The 13857-nt window shown below is 42.6% G+C and overlaps 1 protein-coding gene across 25 annotated transcripts in view; it reads left to right on the plus strand.

The window, feature by feature from the left end:
• Positions 1–13857, plus strand: part of celf2 (cugbp, Elav-like family member 2) — a 201109-nt gene that overhangs the window by 169984 nt on the left and 17268 nt on the right. For 14 of the 25 annotated variants that reach the window (XM_027272031.1, XM_027291963.1, XM_027291964.1 and 11 more), the window contains 2 exons: positions 1164–1243; positions 11837–12079. In XM_027272031.1, coding sequence (XP_027127832.1) covers positions 1164–1243; positions 11837–12079 — 323 coding nt within the window. The remainder of the gene's footprint in view (positions 1–1163; positions 1244–11836; positions 12080–13857) is intronic. The other 11 variants (XM_027272017.1, XM_027272018.1, XM_027272019.1 and 8 more) reach the window with 1 other exon arrangement.

Consider the following 13857-nt stretch of genomic DNA (forward strand, 5'->3'; position numbering starts at 1 on the left):
TGATCGCATCTATTCCTCGACACATCTGTCCTTTCTCTCTCTCTCACTCTGTTGCATTATCCATTCTCCACAATTTCTCCTCTCTTTTCCCTCTCCGCCCCTTCATCCCCATCCACACAGCACAGGGAGAGTCTATCTGATGACCCCAGCTATTAGTTTTTTCCTCTATTGCCAAGCCACGAGTCAGCCAGCCGAACCTGAACAACATGTGTGTGTATGTGTGTGTGTGTCTGTGTGTAATCAGCTCAGGCCTGGCTGCGCTAACATGGCTTGGTGAGTTTGTTAGTATATTATTAGTCCGGGGGGTTGTTGAAGCACTTCTCACATTATCTCCTCTAATCACTCCCTAACCAGCCAGACAAACACAACCGATAATAAACTCCCCTAAAAAGCTGCGTCCCATCTCGATTGGCTAAAATCAGGAGGTCGACCACGCCTCCCTCTCTTCTTCTTCATCCCCTCTGTGGGTTGAATTAATATGATTTTCTATCCGATTCTCGTCTTCTTGAGACCCCCTGCGGATATTTTGTCCCGCCGCCACCGCCACATCTCTTTTACCGTTTGACAAAAGAGAGAAAAGAGGGCATCCAATCAGACTGCACAATGCAAGCCCCCCCCACCCCCAAATCGCTCTCATGCAAATCACATCATTGAATTGTCGAGAGAAGAGAGCGGTTGAATTCAGGTATGACTAATTAGGTCAGCGTGTAGGAGCGAGAGGAAGAAAAATTTAAAAATAAATAAATAAATAAGAGACAGGAGGGAGAGGGAGGCGGGGAAGGTGCCGGCAACAGCCAATCCAAAGCCCCGATGGTGAATGTGGTTGTCTCAGATGTCCTGTGGCGGCTGTGGATGGGGCGAGGTGGTGGGACGGGGGTTGTGGTTGTCATGACACTGTGCTCGTTTTTCGGCTGTTGTTTCCACAGCGACTGAGAACACTGTTGTCCTCCTGTGAGCTGTTCTCTGTATCAATCTCTGTTTGGGTTTTTTTATAACAACGACGTGTCCAACCCTTTTGTCTTGTTTTTGTTCTTTCTTGTCTTCCCTCCTCCTCCTCCTCCTCCTCCTCTTCCTCCTCCTGCCCTTCTGCCCTCCCCCCCTCCTCCCTTCCACTGTCCCACCATCCCTCCCTTCCCTCCTCTCCTCCTCTCCCCTCCCTACAGGATGTGCTTTTGTCACGTTTTCCACCAGAGCTATGGCACAGAATGCAATCAAAGCCATGCACCAGTCTCAGACTATGGAGGTACTGTACTCTTTGCCCTTTCTTCAACTCTCTCTCTCTCTCTCTCTGTCACTTTCTGTCTCCTTAGCTCCTTTTTAAACATGCACTTCACTCTGTTAATGTGCCGGCAATTTAATATGTCAGCCTCGAGTTCGAATACCTGTAAGCCCTTGAGTCACCTCTCTGTAAAAGTCACGACTTACTACTTTCTAGGTTGGGCCTTGTAACATTTTCGTCGCACTTCCAGCGTGGATTGAGTCTGAATTAAAGGCTCCAGCAGCAGAAACAGATGAAATGAGTGCACAACACTGTAAATGAGTCGAATTCAACTCTCGTTCAAGCCTGCAGCTTAAAACGATCAGACAAAAAAGCTTTCCATCCGGCTGTGTCCTCAAATAGAAATTAAACAGTAGACTTGTCATTTATAACCACGATCAGACACTTCTTGAACTGTTTCAAATGAGCAGCGGTTATGTAATGTGTTGAATTAATAATGAAATTGCTAAAAACATTTATTCCAATCAGTTTTAGTCAAACTGACCCCAAAGTCCCAAAGTTACAAAAATGTCTCAAAGGGGTTTAAAGCCTGAACTGAAATGTGAATTCTTGTGGAGTTTCACCTGTGAAATGGGGAGATCAGGCAAAGATGTAGGGAAGTTCAATTTGATCATTTACCCATATATGTAATGATACAACATTGGTTTGACAATAGAGAAACAAAAGCACTGAAAATATTGGGGAAACATCAGGAGGATCTTTAGAGAAGGAGGCATGCAAAAAGCGTTGGATGCAAACAGTAGATAAAGTAGTAATACTTTGTATAAAATATAAAGTATCTAAACAGTTATTAAGAAGAAGAAACGCGGGGTAGCGTTCCTCAAACGTGGATTTTGTTCCGTGTTTGGCTCAGCAGTCAAACTTGTCTATTTCTTTCTCTGACTGTGCCAAACTTATGTATCCGTGCCTGTCATGTGTTGCAAGTAGTAACACCCAAGAGTTGCATTGGTCTGACAAGTGGAAAGCAAAAATATAGATCCAAAAATCAGATGTCTGCCTTCATTTCTTACATACAGCATGAGGTTCATGTCTTAGTTTTGGGTCCATGCTGAACTCCTGACTTGTTCGAACAGATCCAACACTCCCATTTTCTGCCCTGTGATGAAATCTGTCATTTATTTTGCTCGTCAATTTTCCAACCATCGGACTAAAGTTTGGCAAAGTCTCAAAAAACCAGCACCACCTTTGACACACAGCAGCCACAGCGGGGGTAGGTGGCATTACAGACCTCATCAGCCGTACAGCGACCCCGGCGGTGCCGTAAATGGGGACGGCTCCCCTTTGTGTTACCTCTTGTCAACATTGTCAAGGCTCCGGTGACAGGGCGGGATGACAGCGGCGGCGGTGGCCGTGATTGGAAGAGAATTACACGGCGTAAAGACCCGAGTGTGAGTCAGAAAGAGAGACGCAACCCAAAAAAAAAAAAAAAAAGTGGTAATAACAGGCTGTGTCCAAGAAAAAAAGACGAGTGGCGTTCACCCCCGCAGCCCCCTCATTAGAGCTGATCATGATAATCACGGCTGCTATTGATGTGCCGTGACCCCGACGTGTGCAAAAACACATGGTCCTCCCTTCGTGTTGTTTGGTGTGTGTGTGTGTGTGTGTGAGTAGGGCTTTTTCCTGTTTATGTTGCCCCACTGTGAATATCAGCGAAGTGTCTGTGTTGATTTATGTGGCCGAGCAGCAGCAGCAGTGTCTTTCTGAGTAGAAGGAGTGACACTCCGACAGCGTTGGTATTAAGCTAGAATTATCCTCGCTCTGAGCAGCCGCCTGCCACAATGGGCCTGGTAAACACGGCTTTTTATCAGGCGCGCTGAAAAAAAAAAAAAAAAAAAAAGAAGAAGAAGCCTTAAACCATAACACAACGATATTGCAGTGGACAATGGCAAAATACCTTCATTTCCATTTGAAAACAAGCTGTCTAGCCCCGGGCAGACCTAAATTGCCGCAACCGTTTGTTAATGTTCCTCAGTTTTGCAATTTAAAAGTAATTACTTCGGGTCCGTATGAGGGAGCGAGGTCTGGTAAATAGAGTTCGGTTATTGTCTTGGCTCTATTGCACCCCACTGTCTTAGATAGAGCAAGATTGTGTGTGTGTGTGTGTGTGTGTTTGTGTGTGTACACGTAAGCAGCACATGTCGGCGAGGCGGCCCGGGCTGTCCATTCGTTGATGGCCCCGTCACTGTCATATCCATTCTCATTACGCCGTGACATTGAGGTACAAACACGTGCGCGTCCGCACATGCTCGCCGAATGTCAGGCCGTAATGAAAGTGGATGCGAGCGCGACAGGTAATTCACCGTCGAACCTCTAAAGACACGCGAGGCCGACGAGTGGGTCGCCTTCGTTTTGCTGCATTTGTGTCGATTTGTCCTTTACATTATTCACTCCTTTTATAAATACTCATTTAGCGCTCAGTTCCCTCCTGTGCAGCGTTCCATCAGCGCTGATTTCTGTTTTCCACCGTTCTGTTTTCACCCCCACATGACTTGCACATTATCCACACACACACACACAGCCACGAAATGAATGCACAAGCGTTCAAGCGCATGTAGACGGGAGCTTAAGTAGAGCACGAGAGAAAACACGAGCAGCGGCTGTTTAAATGGCGAGCAAATACATCTGTCAACTGTAGTGAAGAGAGGAGACAGACACGGAGAGAGCAGCAGTGGAAGGAAAGTATTAGATTAGATTAATCAGGGGGCTGATATTAGACGAGACGCCATGTGAGGGAGGATGGTGCCGTTGGTTTTTAAACGAGAACGAGTCATAGCAGGACTTAAAAATGTCTGAATACAACCGCAGTTACAAAAGACTCTATATGTGCTTAACCTCAGCTGGCATTATTAGGTGACACTCGGCTATATATTATGTAATAAATCGTACTTTTATTAAAGTAGAAATCGGTATTTTTTGCGATTTTGCGTCTGTCTTTCAGCCTTTTTATTTCACCAAGCTCTCGCCAGTGATTACAGTATTTCCGGCTCCGTCATTATGTCTCATAGAGGCTGCTGAGCCCAGTTACATTACCTATTTGCAGAGCTCCTGTTCTGGCACGACATTGGCTCCCCCCCATCAGCATTCCCACCTGCCCTCAGTCTCTTTCCGGTGGATCCGAAACAGCCTGATAAACTCTCACAGTCCTAACAGAGGGAAAACCAGAAAACATTTTCTCCATAAAATATGATCCAGTTTCACCAGAATCAGTGTCCAGACGACTCTAAAAACTCAGACTAGCTCCTAACTAACTTCCGTAGTCTTGACCCACACAGTTTCCTCTTCACACTTAAATCCATTTATATCAGACTAACTACTGCAATTAACAGACCCTGTTCTTAAGAGGTCGCTTACACCTTGAAATAATGGAGGTCTATTGAGATGCACAGGCTCTTTTTACCCATTCAGTGAAAGAAGAACAAAGTCAGCACAAGCAGAAATATCTCTTTTATTAATGGATCCACTTCAGAGATTTCCGGTCTATTAAAAGTCTATTCAACTTTCTCCAAGGCCAAAAACAAACGTCCTGCCTTACTCTCAATAAGAAGTGATTAGGAGGTTATTTCAAGAAAAACGGCCTGCTAAGTAAGGTGAGGTCATTTATATTCCCAGAGTCTTACAAGACAAACATAACAAGAGCAATGAAGATAATAAACCGTGCATATCATATCAGCCATGTCAATTAGACGTAGAATATTTGGCTACTAAAGATCCAGCAGAATATTAATACGCATGCTACTAAGCAACTAGTTCATTGTGAATATGTGAGATATAAAGTGTTATTTTATAACTTTGTGATCAGTTTATCAGCTGCAGTTTGTGACCAAAATATTAGAAATATCGCACCACAAAGTAAAATGAGAATAAAGTTTAAAAAAACAGAAATTTTAAGATTTAATGCAGATTTAAATTGTAGTATAACGCTATAACGTAGTTCGCTTTTCGCAGATTTTTTTTGTGTAATTTTGCTTTTTTACAGCGTACTGTACAGTATGAACGCGCATTGTGTTCTGCGTCCTGATTGGCTAAGGGAGTACTGTACAAAATGCGTTGTATGTTCTGCACTCGGGAAAAAAACACCTGCACCAAGGAGGAAAAAGCCGTTACAGCGGAGCGGCACCAGGACGAAGAGGAAGTGTGAAATACGGTTTCATTTACTAAAACAGTATCGTACTTATTTTTGTTAAATCTGCGAAAGTTTGAACTTTGAGAGTTTAAATAAGAGAGAAATGTGAGAAAATGTTAATGCCTGTCTGAGAAAAGTGTATAAAAGTGTGTGGTTAGGGGTTTTACGGCCTTAAAGCATGGATAATAATTGTAAAACTTTAAAGCGGATTTCGTTTATTGCGGGTTATTTTTAGAACGTATCCCCCGCGATAAACAAGGGACCACTGTACTTGCAACTAATGCTGACTGAGTGTTACGTACGCCCCCTTTTTCACATAGTTTTAGCACATTAGTGATGCATTACTCTACCTGCTACTACAGAACAACACTTAAATCATATCTCTGAATTTATTCATACAGGAAACATACAAATAGTTGTTGCACCTTGTTTCAAACTAACATATTGTTCAGTATTTGTGGGTAAATACACAAAAGCAACTTCAGACTTCAGACAAAGAGAGAAAACAATGATACATGTTGTAGCAGAAGCCTGGAAATGAAACTTTCAAATGAAGGCGCTGCGTTGTGAAACTAAAGTTAAATGTAATATTCTGTGGCAGTTTGTGTTCAAGCATGTAGCTGATCAGTTTGTGAAACAGAACAAAACAAGAATCTCCCGTAGTTAACAGAGACTCCTGCTTATTAGTATCTGAAGATCACATAGTCTGACATTTAAAGGCTATGTGAATAAACGAGACGGAGGAGCTTCAGAGCACATGAAGTCTCTGGGAAAAGCAACAAGAGATTGATTTTCAAGGTAAACGAACCGGAGCTTGTAAGTTCAGTCCGCGTGCGTCTCTGCGTTTTTTGGGGAAGTGATGTGTAAAGCTGCCTCAGAGCGTCGGGTTTATTAGCTGAGTCTGTAACTTTAAACAAAAAAAAAGTTAGACTTTTATTTCTGTGTGGACGGCGAGACGAGGTCGAATCACAGCCGGGGTAAATGTTCTGTAATTACATAATAATAAATCCGGATACCATAATTATGCCAGGTGCTTATTGCCGTGTCTGCAGTTTGAATTTGAGACTACAGGTTGTCATGCATGTGTCAATCACAAGTGACTGGAGGGCAAGCAACCTGCTGAGTGATGAAATTTGGTGTTTTTATGATACATACTGTAAAGATTTTTGCACAACAGAAAGAAAGAGAGACTCCAGGAGCTCTTTAATGTTTTAAGATGTGCAACATGGGAGTCTGCAGCCTCCTGAAATCGATGCTGCACCACCAGTATCAGATTAATGACACCGAATATTCAAAATATATGAAATCAGAGACGAAACAACTGTTTTCAAGACTGCGGATCAGTGTCCTCATAATGTCCGTTATTAATAAATTCAGCGTTAACGACCGTCGAGGGGTCTCGTGAAATATTTCCGCGCCCATAGAGCGGTAAAGTGGTCGTGTTGCCCTCGTGCTGTTTGTGCTCAAAAGTGGCCAATTCAGAACAAATCAGACGGTTTGCAGATTTAGTTTAACACAACATGAGGTGTAATTGCGCCCAGCGGCAGCGTTTTCACAGGCGCCCATCAGAAACAAATACCTATAACAATTAGCTCGCCAAATATCGAAAAGGATTAATAAAAAATAAATAAAAAGCTTCCCGGGCGGTGAGAACACGTGATAGTCGGGATGTTTCTTCTTTTTTTTTTTACTTTAGGGGAGTGAATCTTTTCAAACTGATCGACTTTTTTTTTTTACTTTAGGGGAGTGAATCTTTTCAAACTGATCGACTTTTTGCAGAAAAAGTTGAAAACGTGAACTTTTCAAACACTATTTTGAGCTAATTTAATGTGTTTATTAAGCATATGATGGAAAATATATGTTAAAGTTTCAGTCCTGGTTCATTTAGCAACACTAAATGCAACAGAAAACTGTCTTTAAGCAGCTACTGTGCCAGAAATGCAACAGAAACAATTCGGCCAGACAATAATCTGATGGACGCAAGACGTAGTCATCCAAAAGATGGAATTAAAAAGTCGGAAAGGCGAGGCGTAACACGTCAATAGTCAAGTTAATAGAGGGTTTAATTCAAAAGAATTATGAACATTGCTACTTTAAAAAGCATTTAATCATTTGGCTTCACTTTCTATGAATGAAACCTCCTAATTTGGAGTTTGTTTTCACCTGGACAGTGATGTTGTTTCATCTCACTCGTGGCTGATTAGCACTGTAGTCACACAGCGTTTGATATATGGAGGTTCAAGCTGTTGCTAATCTGTGATGAATTATTAAAAATCCCCCCGAAGGTAAAAATCAATGGTGATTTGTTTCTTTGTGAGACGGCTGTTAGAGCTCCACGTGTTCTCCAAAGTTGGACCGATCATCCTGAGAGACTTTAAAGTGCCAGCCCGGTTTTCAGGGAGAACCGCAGAGCGACCCCCGTCGCCCTCGCTCCCTCTCCCAGGGCAGGACTCTCATTCTGGGCTGCATTTCCCTCCGCTCGCTGGGTGTCAGCTGGAGTAATGAGATATTTAGCAGAGAGAGATGGGGAGCTCCTCTCTCTCGAGGGGAATCGACTGACTTGACACCCTCCTCCCTTTCAAAATGCAATTCTCCCGTCGTCTCCTCTCCTTTATCTGTCGCCGGTCAGAATAAAGAGGGAAGATGACTGGTGGAGAGAGACGGAGTAAATATGGCCGAGCCGCCGCCGCCGCCGACAGACAGACAGGAGACATGCTCATTGGGCTGATAAAGTCGAGAGGTTGTCTGGTCACACACACACACACAGGTACAGTGTAAAAACGTCAGTTTGACTAAGCAGCCTGCCTTAAAATGAAACATTCACTGAATCGCGCCTCGGGCTGTTTCTGCTCTCATTATGTGCAGATTTATTGCATCGCTGCATTTGTACGGAAGCCCTGAGGGACAAATGAGAAGAAAAAAAAAAACCTAGTGATTCATTTTTTATTTTTTTTTACGTCCGCCTAAATTGTTTTCGCTCCCTTCTTATGAATTAAAGCAACATCTTGTAACTCTTCTACCGTAAAATGATGCTGATGCTCAATGAGTGAGTGTTTGGAGTTTTTTTTTTCCTTTTGCACTACAGTTCCCATCATGCTTTGGGAGATGCATGGTGAAATGATGTGCAATGCTGCCACAGAGTGAGTGTTATGCTGCTTCAGTGTGTGAAAGATATCGAGCAGCAGCAGCAGGCGGCAGTTTAGACGACATGTTGTCGTGATCGTCTCCGTTATATTTTATCTCCCCGTTAAGCTCCAGGACCGGCTCTTTACGTATGACCGTGCACTCATGAGGGATTTTCTGTGGCGTCAGCTTTGATTCTGTAGATTCAAGGTGGATAACGTCCACTGTTCCACAAGTTTTTGGATAAAAACAAAGAAATTTAAGCACGTCTCCATGAGCTCTGGGAACTTTTTGGTGATTATATGAATGAAATTATTAATCAGTTCATCAAAAACATAATGGTAGTGCATCATATTCATATAGAAAAGACATAAAAACAAGCGTCTGTCATGAAAGTTTCTTCAAACTTTATTTATTTATCTCAAACAATGTATGCCGAGAAGTTTCTGATCATTAGACGCTCTTTTCTACATGCTGCTCTCTTGAAATGTCATGATTTGTTGCTTTTCCCTGTTTTATATTAATATAAACTAAATATGTTTGAGTTTGGGAGAAAACACAGAATCTCCATGAGCTCTGGGAAGTTTTTTTTTTTTACATTATATGAGTAAAACTATTAATCACTTAATCAAAAACAGAATGAAAATGTTTCTTATCCGTTGGAAACTTTATAAAACAGCGTCCATCGTAAAAAGTTTCTCCAAACTACGAGGAACGAACTGTTTATCGAGGGTGTTAACTCAGATATAATACACACTAGGCAGATAATTAGTAAAACAAAGTTTCTGATCATCAGTATAAGGGTCATAAAATGTTGTGATTTGTTGCTTTTCTCTATTTTATATTGATATAAACTAAATATGTTTGAGTTTTGGAGAAAACACAGAATTTAAGAATGTTCCCATGAGCTCTGGGAAGTTTTTTTTGACATTATATGAATAAAACTATTAATCACTTAATCAAAAACAGAATGAAAATGTTTCTTATGCGTATAGAAACTTTATAAAACAGTGTCCATCATAAAAAGTTTCTCCAAACTAGAGGAAAGAACTGTTCATCGAGGGTGTTAACTCACTAGGCAGATAATTAGTAAAACAGTTTCTGATCATCAGTGTAAGGGTCATAAAATGTCGTGATTTGTTTTATATCAATATAAACTAAATATGTTTGAGTTTTGGAGAAAACTCTGAGCTCTGGGAACTTATTGGTGACACAATATGAACAAAATTATTCATCAGTTAGTCAAAAATTGTAATGAAGAGGTCTCTGACTGATGTAGAACAGACGTAAAAACAAACGTCCGTCATGAACCTTTCTTCAGACTCGAGGAATGAACTGTTTCTTTGAAAAGGAGATTTCATGCTCGAAGTTTCACTAAATTCTTACTGTCACGTGAGCACACACACACATGTCGCGCCTCAAACTAAATGTTTCAATCAAAAGGTTTTTTTTTACTCGTCCTTGTCTCTACCGGATTTGCCCGCGGTCGGGCCTTGATTGCGGCGTGGCGATCGCGTCGCCGTAACTTTCATCCGGAGCGTCTTTTGTTATCCCGAGAGTGTGTGACAGTTCACACACACACACTCGGACAATTAGATGCACTTCGTCTGATTGTCCAAATCTTTAAATCTTCCTCCTCTCACACACACACACACACACACACACACACACACACACACACATCAGGTCTCTCGTCATATGAGCTGATGAAATAGTTGGTGAACTCAGGAAATCTGTTTCTGCTGAAACCGTTCTGGACTCGGAGATAACTGAACCCTTGTGGGGGGAAAAGAAGAAAGCCCACCGGCTTTAGACTGCAGCTTCCTGTGCGACACACACACACACACACACACACACCACACACACACACACACACACACACATGTATGTACGAGGTGTGTTTAATCATATTTACTTATTGTTTGAGTCCAAACATGATTCCTTAATTATCTTTTGTTTCCTCTCCTCCTTCTTCTCTCCTTTTATCTTGTCGTCTTTCCTGAACTCTGCCTCCTTTTTCCTCCTCTCTGCTCCTCATCCTCTCCTCGTCTTGTTTCCTCTCATGTCTCCTTTTTGTTCTCCCGTCTCATCTCCTTTCTTCTTTCCTCTTCTTATCTCATCTCCTTTTCATCTGTTCTTCTCTTTTTTCTTTCTCCTCATCTCTCCTTTCTCTCCTCCTTCCTTCTTGTTTCCTCTCCTGTTTTTTCCTTCCTTTTGTCTCCCATCTTTCTACATTTTCTCCTCCTCTATTTCCTCTCTTCTCTCCTCCCCTCTCTCCTTGTTTCCTCTTCTTTCCTCCACTGCGTCTCCTCCTCTCCTCTCTCCTCTTTGCTTCTCATCTAATTCCTCCTGTTTATTTTCTCCTCGTCTCCTCCTCTTCCTCTCTTCTTACCTACCTTGTCCCCTCTCATTTATCCTCTCTCCCTTTTTCTTGTCCTGTTTGTTCCTCCTCTCCTCTCTCCTCTTTCACCTGTTTTCTTATTTGTCCTTCTGCTCTCTACTCTCCCATGCCACCTCCCTCTCTCTCCTCCTCCTCTGCCTCCCTTTTCCTCCTCTCTGCTCCTCATCCTCTCCTCGTCTTGTTTCCTCTCATGTCTCCTTTTTGTTCTCCCGTCTCATCTCCTTTCTTCTCTCCTCTTCTTATCTCATCTCCTTTTCATCTGTTCTCCTCTCCTCTTCTTTCTTCTCTTTTTTCTTTCTCCTCATCTCTCCTTTCTCTCCTCCTTCCTTCTTGTTTCCTCTCCTGTTTTTTTCCTTCATGTTGTCTCCCATCTTTCTACATTTTCTCCTCCTCTATTTCCTCTCTTCTCTCCTCTGCTTTCTCCTCTTCCTCTCTCTCCTTGTTTCCTCTTCTTTCCTCCACTGCGTCTCCTCTCTCCTCTTTGCTTCTCATCTAATTCCTCCTGTTTATTTTCTCCTCATCTCCTTTTCATCTGTTCTTCTCTCCTCTCATGTCTTCTCTTTTTTTTTCTCCTCATCTCTCCTTTCTCTCCTCCTTCCTTCTTGTTTCCTCTCCTGTTTTTTCCTTCATATTGTCTCCCATCTTTCTACATTTTCTCCTCCTCTATTTCCTCCACTCCTCTCCTCTCTCCTCTTTGCTTCTCATCTAATTCCTCCTGTTTATTTTCTCCTCGTCTCCTCTCTTCATCTGTTCTCTCCTCTTCGTCTCTTCTTACCTACCTTGTCCCCTCTCATTTATCCTCTCTCCCTTTTCCTTGTCCTGTTTGTTCCTCCTCTCCTCTCTCCTCTTTCACCTGTTTTCTTATTTGTCCTCTCTCTCCTCCTCCTCCTCCCTCTCCTCCCGTCTGCAGGGCTGCTCGTCTCCCATCGTGGTGAAGTTCGCCGACACGCAGAAGGACAAGGAGCAGCGGCGTCTGCAGCAGCAGCTGGCGCAGCAGATGCAGCAGCTCAACAGTGCGACCACCTGGGGGAGCCTGACGGGCCTGGGCGGCCTCACCCCGCAGTATCTGGCTGTAAGGAGAGCCGCCGCGTCGCCCACCTCCACCATCACCTCCTCCACCCCTTACTGCAGCCCCATGGCCAACGCCGCCGCAGTCAGTGCCCCAATCGAAACCCCCCGAACCCCCAAATACTCTCACTGGCCTTCTGTTTCTTCCTCCCTTCTTCCTTTTGTTCTGTAATTCCTCCTCTAGCCCTGTCGTTGTTCCTCTCCTCCATCCTCCTCTCGGGACTGTAGCGTAGCGAGAAAACGAGGTCTCTGAACGGGGACTCAGGCTGCCACAAGACTAGAATATATGTCTCCAAAACGTGATTCAAAACGAGCAGGTCCTGCTGCATTTAGGAAGATTTAGTCTTCTAGAAACGACTTTCACGTGCCTCTAATCTGCAGCAGCAAATACTGGATTACATTGTTTTCATCACCATAACGAGGAAATCGTTTCTGATGAACCCAAAATCTAAAAAAAAACGTTCATACAACTGTTTATCTGACAGAAACTTCCAGTTGTTTTCATTGTGATGTGACGCCATCTAAAGCGAGAGTAACGTTCAAACCAGACATGGGACCAAGTCACAAGTAAGTCCCAAGTATTTTTTTCTTGGGCAAGTCACCTTCGGCGTATTTTAAGATCAGAATCTGATCTTAATATGATTGCAGTCAGTCATTCAAGTCATCGTGTCTCAAGTCAAGTCCCGAGTCTTAAACTTCCAAGTCTGAGTCAAGTATTTCATTTTTTTGTCAAGTCACAAGTCATAAAAACGGCGACTCGAGTCCAAATCACTGAGTCTCAAGTCTCCATATCTGGTTCAAACACACCAGTGAACATTATATATACTCAGCAAAACCTCTGTAAACGTAATTTCTGAGAAACTTTGCCGCTTTACAGACGTCATCAAAAACAAAAAACATCTACTGGAAGTTAAATTAAAGGGTTAAGCTTTAGTTTGATGAACTTTTTCAGCTATTTCCAGTGAACATTTATTCAGAAAAAAACATTTAGTGGTCTGTAAACGTGGACTGAACTCTGGATTTCGACTTCTGTCCAATGAAAACCATCTACTGTGTCACCTGGAAGTCAAACTAAAAGATAAAATGATGTTTTTTAAGAGTTTAACAAACTTTTAAGCTATAAAAATCATTTAAATCTCTGTCAGATGAACAGTAAGAATGACCGTTACTCTAAATGTTCATGTTCAGATGGTTTCTGCAGCAGAATTGGCAAAAACACAAATTAAATTTTCACTAATTGGAGCAATCACACAAATCATTTGTCTGAATCTTCTGAGAATCTTTGTTGGGACGCCTCGTTCTCTCGCTCCGCCTCGCAGTCCTCAGACTTCTCGGGATTCCTCTTCTTCTTCTTCTTGTTGTGCAAAAGTCTAGACGCTGACCTTTTTGTTTTTCACTTCCTTCCACAAAATCCACCTGTCTCACACAAACATCCCTCATTCACTGCAAATTCATTTAGGAGATTTAAAAAAAAAAACAAGTATTTTGTGAATCGGGCTCTTTTGATTAAGATTAAGCTCACACACACACACACACACAATAGAAACAAGATGTTAATTTGCTGTTAATTCAAGCCTTTGAAGGACGAGTTTTTGACAGCATCAGTATTCCACTTTTGTTTTGGGAATCTAATTAGTCGGCTAGATTAGAGCTTTCATGCTCAACTTGTCTGGAAGAATCGCGCCGGAATACAAACGGCGCTCGCTCGGAGGAGAGATCAAACTGTATTAGCAGCTCATTTACTCATCGAGCGCCGAGGCAAGAAGCACACTGCTAACCCGCTCATTACGAGTGTGGCGTTGTACAGACATGTGTTGAGCTTTTTGTATCCACCCGGCTCACTTTGTTTCTCTCTCTCTCTTT

Source organism: Larimichthys crocea, chromosome XX (genome assembly GCF_000972845.2).
Source record: "Larimichthys crocea isolate SSNF chromosome XX, L_crocea_2.0, whole genome shotgun sequence".
NCBI lineage: Eukaryota > Metazoa > Chordata > Actinopteri > Sciaenidae > Larimichthys > Larimichthys crocea.